General features: G+C 54.0%; 1 protein-coding gene across 3 annotated transcripts; it reads right to left on the bottom strand.

The window, feature by feature from the left end:
- Positions 1 to 21,611, bottom strand: MAP2K3 (mitogen-activated protein kinase kinase 3). 3 transcript variants are annotated; one of them, XM_048961992.1, is made up of 13 exons: positions 21,504 to 21,611; positions 11,810 to 11,842; positions 11,496 to 11,559; positions 9,939 to 9,987; positions 7,894 to 8,007; positions 7,538 to 7,657; positions 6,987 to 7,103; positions 6,816 to 6,867; positions 5,947 to 6,074; positions 5,074 to 5,151; positions 3,641 to 3,780; positions 2,948 to 2,993; positions 1 to 2,407 (listed from the first exon to the last, which is right to left on the bottom strand). In XM_048961992.1, the coding sequence occupies exons 1-13, from the start codon at positions 21,517 to 21,519 to the stop codon at positions 2,324 to 2,326; spliced, it is 1,041 nt and encodes a 346-aa protein (XP_048817949.1). In that variant the 5' UTR covers positions 21,520 to 21,611; the 3' UTR covers positions 1 to 2,323. The 3 variants fall into 3 exon arrangements, with proteins under 3 accessions (XP_048817949.1, XP_048817950.1, XP_048817948.1); XM_048961993.1 differs by lacking the exon at positions 21,504 to 21,611 and adding an exon at positions 20,740 to 20,884; XM_048961991.1 differs by lacking the exon at positions 21,504 to 21,611 and adding an exon at positions 14,859 to 15,101.
- Between the last annotated feature and the right edge of the window lie 140 nt (positions 21,612 to 21,751).

Raw genomic sequence — 21,751 nt, 5'->3', positions numbered from 1 at the left:
GGTGAATTTTATTGAAAACAAGGAGGGGTTCGTGGGTACAGACTGTGCTCAGTACAGGGCTGGAGGGACTCTGGGCTGCATCAGAACCACAGAGTCATTCAGGTTGGAGAAGACCTCTCAGATTCACAAACCAACCCCACCATGACACCAAACCACATCCCTCAGTGCCACATCTCCGTGCTTCTGGAACACCTCCAGGGATGGTGACCCCACCACTCCCTGGGCAGCAGTTCCAACACACCACCGTTCTCTCAGAGAAGAAACTTTTCCTAATATTCTCTCCCACCCAAGCTGGTGGGCACCAGATCTATCATCCCTGTGCATGGCAGGAGGGCACAAGCAGCAGGACCCACTTCAGCACACAGGGCAGACAGGACCCAACTGAGCAGCAAAGCCCCATCCGTGGGTCCCAACCCCCCCTCACCATTGTATCACCTAGTATGAGAAAGGGAAGGTGCTCTCTGAGCTAAGTCAGGACTTTCTCCAGGAGAAGAAAAGCAAGGAGAAAGAGGAAAAACAAAAGCTTAACAGCAAATCGAAAGGAATCCAAAGTGACCAACTATGGAAAAGCATACAAGTGAGCACCTCAGCTGCCAAGCTGTCCTACCAGGCTGGTGATGTGCAATTTCAGGGAGCACGGGATGTTTTGAGGAGTGGGACTGAAGGGAGGATGTGGAGAGCATCAGCCACATCATCGTGCACAAGGAGGTGGAATAGGGGTTAAGGGTCAGACCGAAGCAGGGCAGGGTTTGCTTACTGTGCTGTGTCCATCTGTGCTGTTTCCTACGGGCTCATGCACTGAGCAGATGGGGTGAGACAGAGGGGAAAGTCACCCTGTGCTACCCTAAGCTCTCCTGGGAGCTGTACCATGCCCCCAGGCACAGCCCAGTCTGGCTCCATAACAAAGGTGCAGGCCGATGGGGTCAGCTGAACGCTGTGCTTCAGCACAGGGAGGACCCTGAATAACAGGAATGCACCCTCACATCCACATCTCCAGGGCAGGAAGCTCAGGAGAAGTATGTTGGTTTTTTTTGTTTTTGTTTTTTAAGATTTGATTAAAAAATAGATGCATTTCTTCTTAAAAAAAAGAAATAATCTCAGGGCAGCCTGTCTTCTAAAACCTCAGCCACTACCCCAAATCTAGCCAGAAAACTGCTGGTCAGGGCAGCAGAACTGCTGCTCACATAGACATTCACACCATCATCACTGATTTAAAAATATATAATATATATAGCACGCACACACACACAAATATATTAGAAAAGGAAAAAAATCCCTCTGAAAACTCAATCTATTAAAAATAAAAAACCCACAGCGGTGCCTTCAGTCTGCAGTCCCACACGTGGATGGAACACAGCGGGGCTCACAGCAGATGCTTTAGGGGAGAAGGAAGCGCTCCTCCCTCCTCCCACCCACACAGAAGGGCTTTAATTTATAGCAAGTGCAGTAAAACCCAGAAACATGTTACAAAGTCCATTATATATAGACACAAAATGTACAACTGGCAGCAGCCCCTGCACTGGGCTGTCAGGCGTTGGGGCTGAGATGGCGGCTGTGGCCACAGCTGGAGGCAGTGATGGGGTCACAGTGTGAGGTCTTACATGAGCCCCAAAGGGGGAAGAGGATGGAGAGCTGGGGCAGCATCCTCCTGCAGGATGAGGAGTGGTGGTAGATGCTCAGCCATCCCCACCTCTTCCAGTGTCATGCAGCCCCAGGGTGAGCACAGAGGAGAAGGTCCATGAAGGAAGCAAAAGAGGGAGGGCTGCTGCTCGTGGTGGGGTGAACTGGGGGGAAATACGCTTTTATTCCTCTGCAGGGGAGCAGTAGATCACGCAGTGAAGGGGGTGTCAGGCCTGGGGCTGTGTTGAAGGGTCACCCAGCTGTCATCAAGATGGCTTTGTGCGGGGACAGCGGTGTATCCATGGAGCCCTGCAGCCTCCTGAAGTGCTGCTCAGGAACATGAGGCAGAGAACCAGGTGAAATGCTGGGGGAGGGGCTGGGGACAGATAAGGAGGGGGAAGAAGCACAGCAGCATTTTCTCTTTGCCAGCCCCAGGCAGCAAAGGGGAAGAAAGGCAGAAGTTCCCCACAGACCGTGCCAAGGTTGGGCACCATCCCCACCCCGTGCCCCCAGCATTTGAAGGGGTGAAGGTGTTGGCTTCCAAGGCTCTTCCTTGAAGATTTCAGGCAAAGAGAAAAGAGGCTGCGATGGGGCTGTGCCCAGAGCTGTCCGTGGGCTGAGGAACACAATTTGTGCAAACCATCACGAATTCAAGTCCGCATCTGCTCCGCTGCGGGGACTGCACGGAACAGTGGGGCTCCAGTTAAGAGTCATCCCCGAGGATCTCTGTCACGAAGGAGGCCATGTCAGTCTCTTTGGTGTCATGTAGGGTGAAGAAGGGGTGCTCCTGTCAACAAGAAGCAAGGCATCAGTCACGGCCCAGCAGGGAGCAGTCCAAAAGCAGCCCCAGGGGTGTCACAGCACTGGCCAAGTGAGCAGCAGCATCCCCTGCAGACTCCCATGGATGTCAAAGAATCATACAATCACTCAGGTTGGAAAAGACCTCAAAGATCATCGAGTCCAACCATGATCTAACCATACTACCCTAACAACCCTCCACTAAATCAGCTTAAAGCTGAACACTTTTGGGTTTGGTGTTTCCAGGTTAAAATCCACCCCAAATGGTGGTAGTGCAGCTGGTTGACCTAAACTCTCCAAGAGCAGGTGGGACAGAAGGAGAAAACATCTAGAAAGCTTGACCCTGATCACTGAATCCCCTTAACACCCACAAAACTCAATACACCGTTGTACCTTAGACACACTACGCCCATCCCACCATATGCCTGGAAATCACCCCTGCGTCCTGCTGTACTATTTGTCCAGGACCTTTTATTCCAACATATTTCATGTACCAGATGAAGGCCAGCAGAGATGGCTCCAAACTTACCATAAGTTCTAAATAGTTCATTCGCTCAGCGGGGTTCTTCCTTAAACTGAAGGGGGGAAAAAAAAAAAAAGAAAAAAGAAAAAATGCTATAGGATCTTTTCTTACTTTTTTTTCCCCTATTTGTGGTCTATCAGAAGGGACCTCCCCTTCTCCTTCCCCAATCACACCTCACTTTGGGCAGGCAGCACCCACTCCTCTCCCTCTGAGCTGAACCACTTGGCCCTGAAGCACCCAAGAAGGGAACCACAGGGACAGATTTGGGATATTGCCAAACCCAGAAGCAAGCAGCTCTGCTGGGAAGGAGAGGAGGTGGCTTCCCACCAACCATCCCAGGGCTTCGTGGCACCTCCAAACAGGCCAGAAGCAGAGAGAACTTGAGGGGAACAGCTCCTTGAACCCACAAAACCACAAACCAGGTTGACCCAGAGGCACCCAGATGCTGCCAGAGGGCTGTTCCATCACCACACTGCCAGAAACCACCAACACTTGAGCAGCGCCAATGGTAAAACGGGAAGAGAAACCTCTGCCTTCCAAGCAGCCTGGATGAGTCACACTGAGAACAAAACCCCTTTGGGCAACAAAACCCATTCCCACTGCAGCAGATACACCAGCTCAGTACAAGGAGGAGATAAACAGGCTCCAAAGCCAACCCCAGCCCCACACTTTGCTCAGCCCAGCCTCTGCCACACTCACCACTGTGCTGTGAAGTCCACAAACTCCTTGGAGAAGCGCTCAGCAGGCAGCTGGGGTGAGGGTTCCTCCACCACCTGCTTGAGCTGCTGGAACGGGGTGCCCCACGACTCGTAGGGGAAGCGGAGGATGGCCAACTCGATCTGGGGACAAGGACACTGTGAGACACCAGGGCTGCCCCACATCAGAGGCTGCACAAGTGCAGGTTCAAGATGAAAAGCCTCCCTCCTAACAAACCATTTTCAATTTGGGTCATACTACTTCCCCCCTTCTCCCCCCCTTTTTTTTTTTTTTAAATACAAAGACCTAGAGGCAAAAAATATTTCCTTTTGAGGCCTGCTCAGCAAATTAATGCATTTACAGGAAGCAGACAAGTATATGTAAAACAGGGTTATTTAAAAAGATAATCAAAGCAGCATAGGTGCTACTTCTGCACTGGCTTCTGGAGTGCTCTTCTCAACATAACCTGCCCTCTGGACCGCAGGCTGTATGATCTAGGCACAAAGAGATCCATGAGCCCAAGTGAAAGCAAGTTTAGAATATAACTTAAGATGATGTTTATCAAACTGCTGCAGCTAACCCTGCTCCATCATCCATTCCAGCAGGAAAAAGTCCATCACAGCTCTTGGGCATCTCAGGCCAAGGGATGGGAAGTGAGAAATGAATAAAGCTAGGATCAGCCCTGCAGCTCAGTAGCCCAAAGTAGGGCTAGTCTTCAATCAAACCCCTCCAGAAATTAGTAAACAAAATAGGAAGCCAGCCCAGGAGGAAGATACTAGAGGGAATGAGGTTGGGGCTCCATCCAGCTGCAGGCTGGCAGGCTTTCAGTAAAATCCCCTCTCCCATCCAGTGCTGGAAGAGCTCAGGTTTCGTCATTGCCACAATTTCCCATCCCACAGCTTCCTGCACCTCAGATCAGAGCTGGAGCTGATTGCTTTTGCAGCAAGCACAGCTCTGCTCTGCACAGCACGGAGATACCAAGAGGGAGTATTTGTCAGAGATCTGTGCAGCACATACAGATGCAAGGAGACTGTGTCCAAAACGAAGGTCTAAACTTTCTAAAAAGTCTAAACAGCTAAAAAGGTGCAGGAAAACTTTAGGGGAATAGTCTAAGCAAGAGATGTAGTCTCCTGGAAAGCAGAACTGTTCCCAGGCAGCATTCCCCTTGAGCCAGCAGCTGTGATTTCCTTTGTCCTCCCATGCCAGAAGACTTCAGCTGCTTTCTGACAGATCCATTTCTTGCAGGAGGCAGAGGAACCATCCTGAGCAGCTGCAATTTTGGAACTGAAAGCATTTCCCCTTCCTGTTAGCTGCTGTGAGCTGCCCCTCAGGCAAGGCTGCTGCTAACCACACACACCACCTCAAAGTTGGAGCCCCCAGCACAGACCCCAGCCCACTTCCAGCATCACAGTGCTGGCACCCACCCTCTGCATTACCATTGTGATCCCCAGACTCCAGACATCCGACTTCACATTGTAGCCCTTCTGGTTCAGCTCAGGATTTATTCTTTCTGGCTGCAAAAGCAAAACGGAAGATGTTACAGTTCTGTCTCGTTTTCACAGTGCAAACCACACACAGCCGATCTCTGGCTCCAAAACCCAGGTTGGGTAGATTCCCCTAGCTCACATCCTCACAAAGGCAGGGTTTGAGGTTACATCTGCAAGCACCAGCGAGTGCCATGTCCCACTCCACATCGCCTCCACAAGCACTCCCCTCCCCTATATCATCCCTGCAGGAGGGTGCCTGTCCCAGGAGCAGGAGCTCCCCCACACCAGTGCCATGGAATGAGGATGAAATGATCCTACTAAGGAAAGCCTCAGCATTTTCTAGTCAAGAGCAGCTTTCCAACCCAATAGGGTGGGTTGATGGTTGGATTAGATGATTTTAGTGATCTTTTCCAGCCTTAACGATTCTATGATTCCACCCACCACAACCAGCATCAGCCAGGCTTTCACCCTTTTGTGAAAGAAAGGGGGCACAGGAAGAGTCTGCTGCAACATGGACACAAATAGGGCAGTGGTGGAGTCCCCATCCCTGGAGGTATTCCAGAGCCATGGAGATGAGGAACTGAGGGACACAGTTCGGTGTCATGGTGGGATGGGTTGGCATTCGTGATCTTAATGATTCTATGAGTCTATTAAACAGCAGGGCTTACGGGGAGGGGAATCCCATCCTTGTAGGGCACTGCTGAGTCAGGAAACCCAGAACACACTTTCAACCTCAGCACAGAGGTGAGCCAAGACCAGTTTCTAAGCAGCAGCAGCCTTCTCAAGGCGAGGGCTGGATGGATTGCACATAAGCACACTTACAGCCATGTATGGTTTGCAGCCAGCATCCATTGTCTTCGCCACCGAGTCCACCAAGTAGCCACTGATCCCAAAGTCACACATTTTCACGTGTCCCTCCTTGTTGATGAGCACGTTGGAAGGTTTCACATCTACAACAAAGAACATGTGAGAACAGATGGGGCCTTTGTAGAGGTATCATGGGGCCCGGGATAGCATAAGGAACTCCCTGGTGACAGGGAACGGGAGCGATGGTGGTGGAAAAAACAGGAGCAACCCCCCCCCTACTCTGGCCCTTATGCAGTTGAAATAAAACACTAAGCTTCACACAGAACATGCAGTTCCTCAGGAGCAATTTATGGACCAAACACAGCCTTGAAAACTCAACCAAGCTCTCAGGACTGCTCGTCTCAGGCCCATCATGACCTGTGCACAAGTACATGACAAACTGTGTTAAGATGAAGAGCAGGACCTGGCTGTTATGATGCCCATCAGTGATTTGCAAGGTCTTTTTCATCTCTCCCCTTGCCAGAACTACCCAGCCAAGAAGGGTATGTGATTTCATCCCTAAGTGCTGCCTGCAATGCATCTCAGTACTCAGAGAGAGACAGAGATGCCTACAGAAATATAGACAGCAAAGAATTCAGTCATTATATCCAGCCCCTCATGTAGAAAGGAGAAAGAGAACATCAAATAAGCAGATGCATGAAGGATACACCACTGAAACAGGCCTGGGGCATCTAAGCGTGTCCACCACGGCCCCAAGTGCCACCAGACCCCAACTGCAGGTGTTCCAGAGGCACACATCACACATCTCCTTGGAAGGAGCCTTCCCATAACCCATCGCAAGGCTGGCATTGCAGCACACTACATGAATCCCACTGAGCACCCACCTCTGTGGATTACGGACAGTTTACTGTGCAGATGCTCCAGAGCTCGTACAATCTGCAGACAAACAGAGCAGGAGAGCACCATTAGCCACACGTAGCTCAGCACTCAGCAAACCCACAGAGCATGAGGAGTGCACAGAGCTCGAGGGGGGGTGGGGTGGCACAAGTACTCACAGACACGGCCATTTTCCCCAGAATATCTTCAGGGATGGTTTTTTTCTTCTCCAGTACTTTCTTGTAGAATTTATCCAAGGAAGTGTCCATGAGCTCCATGCAGATCCACACATCACCCTGCAGGTGGAGAGAAAGTAGCTATAGGAAATTCTCCAACCCCCCCCAGGAGCCAAAGGACACAGTGGGGGCAGACAGGGGCACCATGCTTCCACCCAGGGCAATCCAACATCCCCATGGTGCAGCCACTGCTGACCACATACCAGCATTGCACCTGATAACAGTGGGCACTGATGTTGGGGTACCACTCATAGCACTCCCAACAGCCACATCCAAGACCATCCTGCGTGAAATCCAGCCCAGCCCACCGCCAACATGCTTGGGCACCTGCTGCTGCAGCATGGAAAGGGACCTGCTGCCTCCTGCAACAGCTGGGCTTTGTACCACCTCAACCAGCCCACTTCAGCAGTAGGAAACAGAGGTAGTTTGAGACAGTTTTGTGCATTCAGAGGACACACACAGACCCAAGGAGCTGTGTAACAGTAGCCTCTCACCTCTCGGAATAGGGCTCCGTAGAAAGTGACAGTGTAGAAGCAGTCAACTGTCCTCATGGAGATATCCAAGTCCATCAACAGTCTCTTCTGCTCCTGAGTGTTCACTGTGGCACGAATCCTCTGAGAAATATTGAGGAAAAAAAAAGGTTTTGATGTAGGTGGAGTTCTGTAGCGAGCACAGACCTCAGAGATGCCCAGATGACCTCTTACAAACAACACCATAATGGATGACACCACCTAAGTGCAACTTTGGGCTGTATGGGGACACAGGAGGGTACCAAATCAACAAGCCCCCCATTTCTGTCCCCATTCTGCCCCACAGCCCCTCTGCCCCACCAGGAAGAAGCCATCCTCACCTTCACAGCCATGATGGTGCCACTCTGAGCATGCCTCACTTTCTCCACCACTCCATAGGCCCCCCGGCCCAGCTCTGAAATAGTCACCAGGTCATCAGCTTCCACCTCAAAGTTCTGTAAGGAGAAAAGTGACAAATATATATATATATAAAAATTATTAAAAAAAAAAAAAAAAATCAGACAGGAGCACACTTACTGTAAAGGCAAAGTTCACTGCTTGCACTTCAGCCACACAGAGCATGCCTAAACCCCAGCACCTACAGGATTCCAGCAGCCCACCATGCTTAGAGCAGATGGATGTACTTTTGGCTCCCCTGGGGCTCACTGAATACCCCTTTTAAGCTAGAGATTGGGATTTGCCAAAGGGCACAATGTCACTGGAAGAAGCCCAAAGCTCAGTGCCTCTCTGCCAGTGAGTTTCTGCACATCCCACAGACAAGTTCCCCCCAGCACACGTTGCCCTGTAATTGTCTGCTCTGCTGGGCAGGGCATACACTGCTGGAGTGAGACATGGGCTATTTTTGGAGGCTGCATTCATCGCTCTTAATAAGTTACAGACCTCCTTTCAACCAGGCAGGACTTCATCCAGCCTGCAGCTTCCCTCCGGTCCCAGGGAACAAAAATAACACCGGGATGCCAAACTGACCCAGCAGCAGCAAAGGGTGGGAAAAGCACTGCACAGCATTGGAAGCAGTGTTGCACCCAGAGCAGAAGGGCAGCAGCGTGCTGGGAGTCAGGGCTACGAGGCTGGTGGCCATGCTAACCACCAGCCCCACTAATTTGGGCCAGATGGGAATGGTGGGAAGCTCAGGGAGGTCTGGGGCTGAGCTCAGCAGGAAGCTATGCTGCATGGCACAGGGAAGTGGATCCAATGGGACCATGGGACTCATGCAGCCCCCACCTCGCTGCCCTGGGCAGAGGCACAGCGCAGGTTTACAGCTCCTGCAGGAGCCTCCAGGAAGGACCCAGTGGTGCTTTTCAGGACATATGTTCTATGACTGTTCCAGGGCATTGTGTTTTTGTTTCCGGCATTTACCTGCAGGCTTCCCCAGACACTGGCAGTTCCCAGCACACTCTGGGAACCAGCATGGCCCTGCCCAGCTGCAGAGATGAAGAACCAACAGAACCGAACCCCACACTGCATCCGTTACCCTCTACTCTGCATGGATCAGATGGACCCACAGTCACCCTTCATCTCACAACCCAAAGCTGCCTTTGCACCCACCACTCCTCCATCCCATGTTGTGTTGTTCTGAAGCACCCAGAGCAAACCTGAGCTGCACATCTCAGGGCAGGCAGAGCACAGATGCAGAACCCCTCAGAACTGCACTGCAGGAAGGGCACAGCCTGCAGAGCTGCAGCTCTCCCATTGCACTCTGTGCACAGTCTCTCCCCAAGCCACTAATACACACGACAACAGCTAAAACACAACACCAGCAGCAGGGCTGCTCCCTGCACCCAGCCCAGGCTGCTTCTCTCCCCTCAAAACCTAAAACCTTGCACCAAGGATGGGACTGACCCAACACCCCATGTTTTTAGGTTGTTTGCAACCCCAGGAGAGCCTGTAACAAGAGAATGAAATAAAAAGGAGGCAGCAGCTATTTCTAGCAGCGTTTTTCATCAGGCAGCTTGGAAAGGATTTGGAGAGGAACTCTGAGCCCAGCTTCTGGTGGGATGCCAGCAGCAACAGGGACAAAGGGGACGTGGGCTGGGACAGCAGGGCACAGCCGGACTGGGTAAAAGTGAGAAGGCTGCCAAGCAAGCAGGATCCCACTAAGGGCAAAGCCTCAACCCACACGTGCCTATTTCCCTGATCTCAATACTTTCACAAACCCACAGCCAACAGGGGAAAGGTCCTCTGCTTGAGGACACCTTATCCCTCTCCAAAGATGCATCCCATGAGGCTGCACCAGGAGGACATACTGGAGCTTAAAGGATGCTTGGGATCACAAAGATCCAATCTGACAAGTTGTCATGGCAGCCTGATCCATGCTACTCCCATACAGGAGGCAAGCAGAATTGGAACCAAGAACATCAACACATACTTTGTCTCCAATGGTGATGAAGGTTCTGGAGTCCAAGTTCCTTGGCGGCCTGCAAGGAGAGAGGGGATCAGAAAGAAGCACAACCTCAAAACCCCCTTCTCCAGTGCCAGGTTTCATGTGCCCCCAGGTGCTTTCAGCCACTGCTTCCTACAGTGCGTTGTTATGGGTGCACACCAGCCCCCTCCAAACACTCCCAAAGGCTTTCATCGAGCCACCACCACCCACAGAGCCAGCAGGAGCCCAGGGAGCAGCGAGGTGAGGCTGCATCAAAGCTATGAAACCGTCCCCATGCGGGGAGAGGAGCAGCTGTCGTGTTTTGACAGGCAGGTGTTGTAAGAGCAACAGCCACGTCGCCCCAAACACGCCTAGGAAACAACAGGTAATTCCTCTGCACTGAGTCATTTGTGTACACTTGACAGCCTGTTCCAGGCAGCCTGGCATGCGGAGCAGCCAGCAGCGTCACACTTTGCACAACACCATGTAGGCAAAAGTCTTCCTTTATGGATTTTTTTCCCCTCCTCACGGCTTCCCATTCCCCCTTGTTGTCAGTATGGGATTTAAAGCACACACTGTCCTTTTCATCCTTCTGCCCTGCTCCTGTGTTCAACTCCTCTGACACTATCAGCTGGGAACTGGGCAGTCTGCTCCTCATCTTCATTCCCATCAGAGCACTGCAGCACCTTCAAGGAAGTGCTCAGGCTTGCAGCAAAAGCATTGGCACTGTGCAAATATTTGCAATGTGCCTTGAAAAGTGCAGAGAAAAGGAACGGTAGGGGCCTAGAACCAGTGTGAACAGGAATGCTCTGGGCATGCAAGCACCCTGCAAACTGCAGCTGACATCTGCTCCAGAGAAACTCAGACACAGAGGGAGACAGCTCTGCATGCAGGGCTCTGCCTATACACCAGGCTGTGGGCTGTTAACAGGGAGCTCCTGGCTCCAGGCAACCTGCCCAGCCTGGGGATTCAGGGATGAGCCCCCAGTGAGGGATTCGCTGCTCCCTCAGAGCTTTGTGGTTCTCTGGACAGAGCAGAGCTTGGTGGTGGAGATACATCACAGAGGAGGAATTTCAGCCATCTGCTTTTTGTCAAACCTAGCAGTGCCACCCTGGTTCTGCCCCCCCAAACACAGCATAACAATGTACCGAGCAGCAGAAAACAGGGCACAGAGAAATCCCAGTGCCTGAAATGCAGGCAGGCACCAGCCCCAAGCACAGCAGGGGGGAACAACAAGGCTTCCACATCCTCCTTGCACCAACATGGGTTCACATAGGCCAAGGCACAGGGCAGAGGATGCCACCAGCTGAGGGCAGGGGCTACTCTGCTGCACCCAGCACCTTCACCCCTGCTCCTGCTGCAGGTCCTAGCCCAGCAGACAGCTCCCAGAGGCACACAGAATCTATGCGTGTGCACAAGCGCAATTCCTTCTCATCACTGAGAAACCAGAGCTCCAGTTGAAAAACCCCAACCAGCTGATGTGTGTGGTAACACTTCTATGGCCACATGGCCTGAGACAGCTCACTGCAGCTCCTAGAACTGGCTGCAGGAGCAGGCACTCACGTGGTGTTGACAGGGGGCTGCTTGATGGGAGGACATGTTATCCTCAGCTTCTTCTTGCCCTTCACTGCAAGAGAAGATGCACACATAAGCAAAGGGCATTTTTAAAACTTTCCTTCCTTTCGACACCCCCACAACTGCAGCCACCAGGCCCAGGGCTGCAGGGTGTGCACAGGGTGTGCAACTCTCACACTCTGCTTCCAGTCACCCCCACAGCAGTCTTCACCCCCCATGGCCATTAAGTGTTCCTCTTTTGGGGGGGGATTTGCTGGCATTTAGGAGAGGGGGTGAAAGTGCTCTGTCTGCTAGGCACTCACCCGGTTTGTGTGGCTCCAGGGATCCCTTGGAATCTGGAAGAGAGCAGGGAGACATCAGGTCAGTACTCACACTCCACAGAACTCAATACAAAACATACATCCCTTATGGTGCCAGACAGGAGCAGAGGAACACGCCATGGGGTAGCTGGCACCCAACCCTGTCCTGGGCTGCACAGCCACCAGATGTCCCCATGCCACTGGCTGTGCCCAGGGCCATGACAGCACCTCAATGCACTCCCAGCAGATCCCATTTTGGGAAGCACTGACCCATTTCTCATCACACTCCCAGCTGGGCAAGGAAGAGACAGATCCTGTGAGTATGCTGCAGGAGGCAGGGAAGCAGCCAGCCCTGCTCCATGCCATCAGGACAACGGCCAACAAGCCTCAAATACAGCAACTGGCAACTCTGACCCTGAAAGGGAACACTCCATGTGACACCAAGGGGAACCACAGGGCAGGAGCTGCTAGTCACAACACTAGGATCAGTGTGCACAGGTTGAGACCTTGCACTGAAACAGGAAGGAGCTGGAGCTCTGCTGTGCTGACCCACAGGGATATGGGGTTGCTGTGGTTTGCAGCACCAGCTCCAGAGCCCTGCAAGTCCTTTGTGCATCTCAGCACCTGCTCCATGAGGCTGCTCCCAATTCCATACCCAGCTGGGATGGGACAGGGAGCTATAAATAGTCCTGCACTGCAAAATACCTGGCTGTGCAAACACAAAAGTGCAGCCAAATGCAAGACGCTGCCCTCTGCCTCAGCAGTGCCTTCCCTTCCTGCAGCCAGGGCAGGGCAGAGAGCTGGGACATGGGGCTGCAGCTTCCTCTGCAGCCAGTGGGAGGGAGAACTCCACATGGCATGCAATCCCATCCCAAGATGCAGACAATAACATGCATGCATCACCCTGTGTATGCAGAGCTACTAGATGCCCCCAAAACACCCCAAGTTGTGCTCAGCAAGCACCTCCAAGTCCTGCTGGCTCGATGCACCCCACACCCTGGGCAGCACCAACCGAACACCCTCCATCTGCCTCCTCCCTTCACACCAAGCTCTGAAATGCCCCCCATCCTGGCTGCTATTTTGCAGTATCTGTTTGCTCTCCCTCTCCCCAATTGCCATAGTAACCCCCAGCAGGAGCACAATGCTCCTTCTGTGCAGCTCCCTGACAGTGCTGGGTCAGAGCACAGCGGTGACTCACGCAGGGGGAGAAGCATCCATACTGTGCCAGAGGCTGCAGCATCAGCCCCACAGATCAGGGTCACAGGGAGCTCAAGGTTGGGATCCATGCACTCACCCTTACACACACAGCATCTGCAAGCATGGGTGAGTGGCTCTGTGCAGGATGGGGAGATCCCCTGTGCAAAACCTCTGCACCACACAGGAGGATCATAGTCACATCAGTCTGTACATCAGTCACACCCCACGAGGCAGAGCTCACACTTTGCTGTAAGGAGGGCTTTGTGCAGCCCCAAAGTACTGCCCTATGCTTTGCAGCACCACTTTGCAGGGCCAGCAGCATTCTCTTCCCAGTGGTTGCACCCAGCACCCAAAAGCATTTCCTATAGCTGCCAAAGCACGGGCTAGAAAACCCACCTCAGCACATCACATCAGCCCACACCAAAATAAAATACACTGCTCTCCTTCTGGGATGCTGCACCCAAACCCTTGCGAGCCAAAGCAGGGATGCATCTTGCTGCTCTCCCTGTACCCACCACAGCACTCACATACCTTCAGCCCCAGCCCCATCCCACTGCCCAGCTCCATGCCCACCACCAGAGGAACGCTGTGCAGTGGGACGGGCACAGCACGACCTTGCAATTCAATCCCAGTGTCCCCACACGCAGCTGCTCTCCGCTCCACAGCAGCTGCCAGCTCCCAGCACCTCCCTCCCACGGCTGGGATGAGGAGAATACTCTCCATCGCCTGTAAGCAAGGGGATGCTCTTGTTCTGCAGGGTTTCTGCAGAAGAAAAGGTGCAGCACAGAGCCTGTGAGCATTACCCACTGCTCACAGCAGCTTGAGGCCATTTCCACAGCCTGAAAGCAGCAGCACGTGCATGGGGCAGACTGGGGACACATTCCTGTCCCTCCCAGCTCTGCACTGGGAACACGAGCTGACCGAAGTCCCCACTGTGGCCACACTTGTCACCACGTGATGCCACGAGCACGTAACTACATCCTCTATGCTAAGAAAGTCCCCATTTCCTCCTAAAGAAAAAAAAGAAACTGGCATTTTCTTTTTCCCCCTTGCACTGCAGTCTCCACCAGCTAAGAGCAGACATTTCCTGGAACCGCATTCATTCATCACCAAAACCCTCATCTCAACCACCACAACACCAGCCTGGTTCCTCCGCACCTCTCCCCAGCAGGTTTCTCCTTCCCACTCCGTGTGGGTGGAGAGAAGCAAGCAGGACAACCCAAAGCACTGTCAATACGGCTGTTTGCCCGAGCCGACCTTTGAAATCAAACCTCTCCAGCACCAGGCTCCAGGTCCAGCCCTGCTGCATGGCTGTGCTGGTGCTGGGAAAGGGGTTGGAGCATATCCAACCCCCCCCCCTCGACCCATGGAGAGCTGAAGGGTGGGGCCCAATGCTGCAGAGGGAAAGCCAGAAGAAAAAAAAAATAATAAAGAACGTAATAAGAAAAAAAAATTATGCAACCTCCCCCAAACAAAGAGTGCTAAGGGAATAAGCTTCTGGGCAGCAGGGAGCAAGGTGCTGGCTCTGCTGCAACAGGCGTGCAAGGCTGCTGGGAGCAAGCGCTGCCCTGCGCGTTTCCTTGAGCCCTGCTGGCTCTGTGCAGCAAAGATGCAGTGTTTCAGCCCCACGCAAGCAAAAAAGGCAGGTTTTGCAGAGCTTTAAAAATAGATGTCTGGCTGCAAAAATAGATATGCTTGGCTGCAAATGCAGAGCTCACCCCCCCCCCGCCCCCGAGCTAGCGGAAAGATGGAAATCTGCACAGATTGAGCTCAAGGAGTTGCACCGTCCCTTTTGAGGGCCAGGACCAGCCCTTCGTTCGCCCCCAGCACGCTTTTCGGAGGTTGCAACACATACCTTGCTTCTTGTCCATGGTTTCCCAGAAATGAAGAACAGAAACGGCGCACACCCGGCAGTGTGGAGAACTGGGGGTGAGGAGGTGGGGAGAGCAGCGGGCTCAGGGCGCTTAGCTTGCAGCAGGGCTGCACAGCTGGATGCAGCCTGCAGCACAGGGACCCTGCGAGCCGAGGGCAGTGGCTCCACTCCGATTACACTCGAAAGCTCCAACAGTTGTACAAACTGCAGCAGTGAAATAGTGGTGACGTCAACAGGAAACCAGGAAGGGGGGGGTCCAGCAGCTCCGGGAGCCACTGAAGCGCAGCGCTGGCACCGTGCATCCCAACCCAGCCCACCCTTCTTGCAGGGAGCTCCACTCCATCCCGCTCCCTAAAGACCCCCATGGTGCCCCTACCCACCCCAGCACAGAGCTCAAACAATGCAATCCCACGGCCCCGTGCAGAATTATTGCATGCAGAGTGGGTCATGAGGGATGCAAATGTTTGCACCCACGCTCGGTGTCCGCAGCAGCGGTGCTGGGCAGCACGAGGCTGGGCTTCTCAGTGCTGCAGGTGCCGTGCTAATTGCTGTGCCACTAACAACCATTACCACAACAAATAGTGGAAATATTGTTCCATGACAATACCAGCAGCTATTCCCGGGTGACAACTGGGACGGCGTCTCTGCTGGCAAAATATAAACGGCTGCATGGATTTTGCTTGGAGATAGCGTGGGAGGGGTGGAGAAGTCACCCACTTCTCTGCATGCACGTGCACAGAGCACGGCACAGCATCGCTGCTCTCCCTTTTTCCCCCTCCAAAACCAGCACTGCTTAGAGCGGGCACAAAAAAAGTCAGAGGTCGAGGTGAAGGCACATACCAATGTCATGAGCAGCTCTGAGCTTAAATAGTGCTCATACGCATCCCGGGAGGACCGTGGGAGGTATTTTCTGGGAGCTGAACTGCTCCTGGGATACGGTTTCAAGCGGAGATCATCAGCACACAGAGGATGCTGATGCAGAGCTGCTCTCGGGTGGCACTGCGCCTGTCTCTGAGGGGGACAACACTGCCACGTTCCCCCCTCAGCACCACGGCTGCTCCACAATGCTGTTTCCAGCACAGGATGGAGACGCTCTGTGAATTCACACAGCCCCAGAACAACGGCTGGGAAATGCCATTTCCTCAGAGCTGACCCCACTGGGCGTCAGTGCCTACGGCCACCGCCCCACTGCCGGGCTCTGGGAAATCAAAGCTCAAAACCTCACCCACCGCTCCCTGCTGGGCTTCAATGAGGGGAAGAGCACACCCTTAACAACAGCAATGAGCTCAAGCAGCAGCCTGCTGCCAGACCCTCTCCCACCCATCTCCCTGCTCACACAGGGATGTGCGATGGGGCCAGGGACACCGTGGGGATGCTCTGGACTAGCAATAGAGCCTGAGACTCAATATCCCACAAGAAATCCCAAAGTACACAGACCCCAACAGTTCATGGAAACCCACCAGCACAGCCCAGTCTATCTTAGGGGAGCTCAGAAGCAGCCCTCAGCTGAATTTACACTGTGGCAGGACAGGACACACTGCATGCACACTAAGAGTGGTGCAGCCAAACCCGTGCAAAACCCCAGCACAAAGCAGCTGCAGAGCATCTCCTGGGAGCAGCACCCTGCAGAAGCTGTGCTGGGAGCACCATCCATCACCACCAGCATCACTGGGGGGCAGGAAATCACACTGCACCTGAACCCCATTGCAGCAGCAGATGCATTTCTGCCTTGCAGACTCAATGGTCTCATCTGCTGTTTTTAGTCCCACTTCTCCCCTGATTACATCCATGCACACAGTTGAGGTGGAAGAAAGAAGCAATGCAGGGTGCACTCACTGCTCACACCACTGCACTCTGCTCCATCCCTGCCCAACACCTCCCACCCTCCCCCCACAGCTTCTCCATCCCAGGGACAAACACCCACATCCCATCCACGACAGCCCCAGCTGCTGGGGGAGATCAAATCCCTATCAGTAAGGGCTGCAAAATGTGAGCTCAGCAGGCGTGCAAAACTCACAGCAACCATTCTTCCTATCTCCCTCATCACAGAGTTGAGCACCGCTCCCAAAAAATGTCCCTCTCTGTCCCATGGCAGCCCCAGTGCCCACCAGCAGGAAGGGCACAGCTCCCATTCTGGCAGATTTGATTTGATTTTTCTCTGCACCATTCCCAAAGCTCCAGTGGGAAGCAGCAGCGCTGGTCCTTTCCAGCAGAGTACCCAGGAAGGCTACACCCCACACAGGGGCTGGTGCTGAGCATCCGGCTCAGCCCTGGTGCTGACTCAATGCCTGAGATGCACTCAGTGCTTCCAAGAACCACTTCCAGTTTAAAACAGAAAAAATTAAAACAAAACAAAAAACACTTTTTTTTTTTTTTTTTTTTTTAACCCCTGAGGGCTGAGCCTGAAACCAGTGCTTTTGCTTTGGGGAAAGGAGTAGGATGCAACATGGAGCTGGGAGGAGACAGCGCGATGTCAAAGCTGTGCGATGCACTACGGGGAATACCTGTAAAACTCCTGGGAAACCCCACAGTCACCTAATGAGAAATGTTGCAGTGATCCAAAATTGAAGGTGAGCTCCTGCAGAAGTGGGACAGGCAGGAGAGCAGCTGGAGGGGAGCGGAGCACTCAGAGCGTGTGCATCAGGCTGATAACCAATTGCTGTGGAAGTGCACTTGTAATTTCCAGCAGCAGCTCCTTCAGTCACCATCCCCATGCCAAGCAGCAGCACAATTAGCCAGCCCTGCTTCAAGCTGCTGTGGGGCAGGAGTGCACAGCCCTCCAGGTGTCAGCTGCCCCCCCAGTGAGCTGAGGCTGCTCAAAGCCAAAAGCCATAAGGGTTGACCCAAAACATGGACAGGAAGGCTTAGAGACGCTGCAAAGCTGCAATACAAAGCATGCTCTGCTGCCTCCTTTTTTGGCAGCATGCTGCTGCTTCCAGCCCTTGGGAAAATGAGTGCTGCCAAAGAGAGCACAGCACAGAGCTATCTCTGTGCACATTGCTGCGTGCACCTGCACCCTTCATGCTACACTGTGCTCACGACCTGCAAGCAGCAAACTGTTGCAGTGGGGACAGCAATCCATGGGGTGTGGCACAGGGCAACCAAGGTGACAACGACAATGGGTGATCAGGTTTAGCTGCAGAGACCAAAGAAGCCTTAAAAGCCTCCCAAACAAGCATGCGTGCACTAGACATGCCTCGCAGCTGCACAGGCTTTACAAGCAGAAGTGGAATGGGTGCATGGGGCTGCTGCCTCACCCTAGCAGCACTCCAGCACCAGACCCTTCCTTTGCTCTTTGGCTGAAGCACAACTTGGCAGCATTTCAAGAGGGAAACCAAGCACTGCAAGGCAGTGGGGGATTTCTAACTCCAGAAGTGACTTTCTTAAAAAGGCTCTGCGGGGAACACATCCGGCTCGTGCAGAAGGAGCCACGTCACTTTTGGTGGCTGTACAGGAGCCCTCGCTCCTGCACAGCAGCAGGCAGAGCTGTGGGCACAGCTGGCCTCAGCTTTCCTACAAAGATGAGTCCGCCTGCAACAGTGAGCTCTAATAGGAAAAAAGAACGGGGAAAAATTCTGCAGGGGGAGCCCAGCAAAGGGGCACAGCCTGAGCTCAGCTCTGCTCACTGTGCTGCTGCAGGGACAGCAGCAGGACCCAAGCTGGCTGCAGATGGTTTGTATTCTTTCCTGGAAGCCTGAACCCTCAGGATGCACAAGAAGTGATAACAACAAGCTTTACATTTCCTAATAATGTCAGCCACTCTGAGACAGACAGCATCCTGCACCTAGGGTCAGAGAGACATGCAGCACATCCATCACACAGCTGTATAGGACACAGGCGGTGACAGCAGTGCCAAACCACAGCCCAGGTCAGCAGCCCCTGGCCTACAATGAGCACTCTGCTTCCTCTTTCCCTAAAGGAGATTTTGTTTGGTGGTGGTGGTAGGGGGAGCAGGAAGGGTGGATACTCCACAAACAATTTCTGCTAAGTTTGTGTCTGCTCCTCATCCTGCTTGCTCTTTCATTCAAGTTGTGTTTTTAAAGAAAATTTGTCCTTTGAATATCTGTATTTTATATAGACTTTTATATAAGCATTTCACCCAAGATGCTGAAGCACAGGACAGAGCTGAGGCGACCTCGCTGCAACGCATGGGGGACAGATCCCCCCCCATCTCCTCTCCCCCAGCAGTGACAGTGACAGCCAGCTGCTGCCAGCTGCTCTGCTATGGGGAGTCACAAAACCACAGAGCAGAGGGACCAGGGATGTGGGGACATCATCACACGCACCCAAGGTCACACATTCCTTCTTTGGAGAAATCCAACCCCAGCCCTTAAAACCAAGTTCAGGTGTCTTGTTGGACAGCCCTGGCCCCGCTCATCTCACAGCTGTGGGGCTGCTGCAGCAATTCCTAGAAGCAGCACTCCGACCTCCAGCTGCCTGCAGCCAGCACAATGCTCACCATCACAGCATTCCCCTAAACCAGCAGCACACAAGGGCAATCCCTACAACAATGCCCAAAGTGATGTCCATCCATCCGCTCCTGCAATAAGGATGCAACAAAGACACTACAGCTCACAACACAGAGAGACATGCAGCCTTGATGTCACATTTGAGCTGTGAGAGGGGGTCTGCCTGCACTGCTGGGCAACAAACCCCCACCTCTGCTCCACAAACCCCCATCCCTGCTGGGGACAGGGCAGCAGAGCCCAGGATCCACTGCCAAACAAGGCCAGCAAGGTGCTGGGGTGGCACCTACAGCTGTGCCCAATTGTTGGCATGTTCCTTGGGGGAGAAGTACCAGCAGCTGTGCCCTTTCACTGGACATTCCTTGGAGCTAAAGATAAAAAGGAAAGAATAGGAAAAAGAATAGGAACTTCCAGTTTCCATTAAAAAAAAAAAAAAAAAAAAAAAGAAGCCATTTTTGCACTCCAGAACCTCTGGCTCAGCCTCCAACTGCACCAAGCCCCACGCATACCCACAAGCAGCACTGAGTCAGGCTGGTAAAACCCCAAACTTTTGGTTGGTGGATTAAAACCTCCCCCAGAGAACAGATCCCATTCCATGCCCCTCCAGCAAGCAGTCTGCCCATATCAGCATAGTAACAGCAAAGCTACGGGGTCAAAACCCCACACCACCCCCCCAGCCACAAAATCAGACCAGAAAGCAGAGAACCCGACTGACTCCAAAGGACCACACAGCTCCTAAAACACCACCCGAGGCTGCGCTGCTGACGTGGGACAGCTGGGAGAGCCTGGGCACAGCGGAGCAAACCCCAGCCCTGCTGCTCGGCATTCCACGTTATCTCACATCCCTTTCCCACACACCTCTCTCCCCGCGAGGGATCAGATCCGGGCAGTGGGAAGAGGAAGAGAGCCGAAATGCTGGCACTAAGCCCTGCGTAATCCCCACAAGGTGTTTATCTCAGCAGCTATGTTTAGCGCGAGGATTGCTCCCGCCCGGCACCATTCCTATCACGCGTGTCACGGGCGGCCACGCGCAGCCCCAAACACTCCGGAGGCAGCAGGCGGCCCCGTGACTACACCCGAATGACGGCAGCGAGGTTTGGGGCGGAAGGATCCGACCCGAGAGCCGCGGACAGCGTTCCCCATTCGTTACCCTTTTAACCCGAGCACGGAACGCAAAGCGGCGTGACCCCAAAAGCACCAAAAGGCAGCAGGTCACGCTCTGGGCTACAGATACCCACAGCCATCCCACCAGCACCCCTAGAAAGCAGCCAACAAACCGTCTGCGGGGCAACCAATAGCAAAGGCAGAAGCAAAAGGCAGCGATAATCCCACGGACGGAGCGGCTCCGGAAAACAAACGACCCAACCGCGGTGCGTTGCGCATCCCGCAGCGCTCACCTCGGCCCTCCATCCACTCGCGCTCCCGGAGAGGTGCGGGCCGGGCGCGCTCCCGAGCGCCTTTTGAGCGGCCCCGCAGCGGGCACTGCCCGCAGCCGTGAGTCAGCAGCTCCGCTCGCAGCGCCGTAAATCGCTGCTGATTCACCTCCCCCCCCGCTTACACAGCAAACAGGAAACTCAGGTCCACATTCCCTCCGTTTAAGACACGGATCATTTTGGGGGAGGGGGAGGAAAAAAAAAAAAAAAAAAAAAAAAAGCAGTCACGCCGAGGTGCGTTCATTGCTCACATGGTGCCTGACCGCGACTTTCCAGGGCATCGCTCCCCAGCGAGGAAAACCCCCCGCATTTCATTCCGGTGATAAGCGGGCACGTCCCGCCCAGCGAGTCCGCCCCGCGCGTCCCCCACCCGGCACCAGACAGATCCCCCCCTCCCCACCCTCCAGCTCAGGGCTCACCTGGGGGCAGCAAGCAGCCACCGCACGAGTGTCACCGGGACACCGCCGAGCTGCCGAAACGCCGCACACGGCCACGGGCAGCAGAGGGGGATTTAAACCCACCCTTGCCTTTCCCGCGGGTGCCACGCACGGGACGGGGATGCTGCACGCCGGGCACCGCTCTCTGCCGCTTCCAGCTCCGCGGCGCCGAGCCCCTTAGGACACAGCGTAGGCTGCAGGCGCGGAGCACGGCACCCGCAAAGAACCACACGGAGGCCCAGCCTGCAGCCCTGCGCACCCCACCGGCCCTCCCCGCAGCCCCGTTCTTACCTCTGGGCACAGACATGACTGGCGGCGGCCCCGCAGCACTAGGGCGCAGCACGATACCCGGCGTGATCCTACGCTGCGCGGCGGCGGCGGGGGAAGAACAGCGAAGGGGCGGGGCCTATAGGGCTTAGCCACGCCCCGTCGCGGAGGAAAAGCCGCAGTGATTGGGTGGAATGGGAGAGAGGGTGGGTCTACCGCCCTGCCCGCCTCCGCGAGGGGAATTTTCTGGTTCTTGGGCAAGGTGGAGAGGA

Source organism: Lagopus muta, chromosome 15 (genome assembly GCF_023343835.1).
Source record: "Lagopus muta isolate bLagMut1 chromosome 15, bLagMut1 primary, whole genome shotgun sequence".
NCBI lineage: Eukaryota > Metazoa > Chordata > Aves > Galliformes > Phasianidae > Lagopus > Lagopus muta.
The sequence above is the reverse complement of the archived record's forward strand: the minus strand, read 5'-3'. Positions and strand labels throughout refer to the sequence as shown.

Bases quoted from the DNA above. Each gene is read 5' to 3' on its own strand.
- MAP2K3 (XM_048961992.1), bottom strand. The intron at 9,988-11,495 runs GTGAGTGCCTGC...CTCTCCTTGCAG, and splicing joins CAGCCCCCTGTCAACACCAC to GCCGCCAAGGAACTTGGACT. The intron at 8,008-9,938 runs GTATGTGTTGAT...TTCTCCTTACAG, and splicing joins TCATCACCATTGGAGACAAA to AACTTTGAGGTGGAAGCTGA.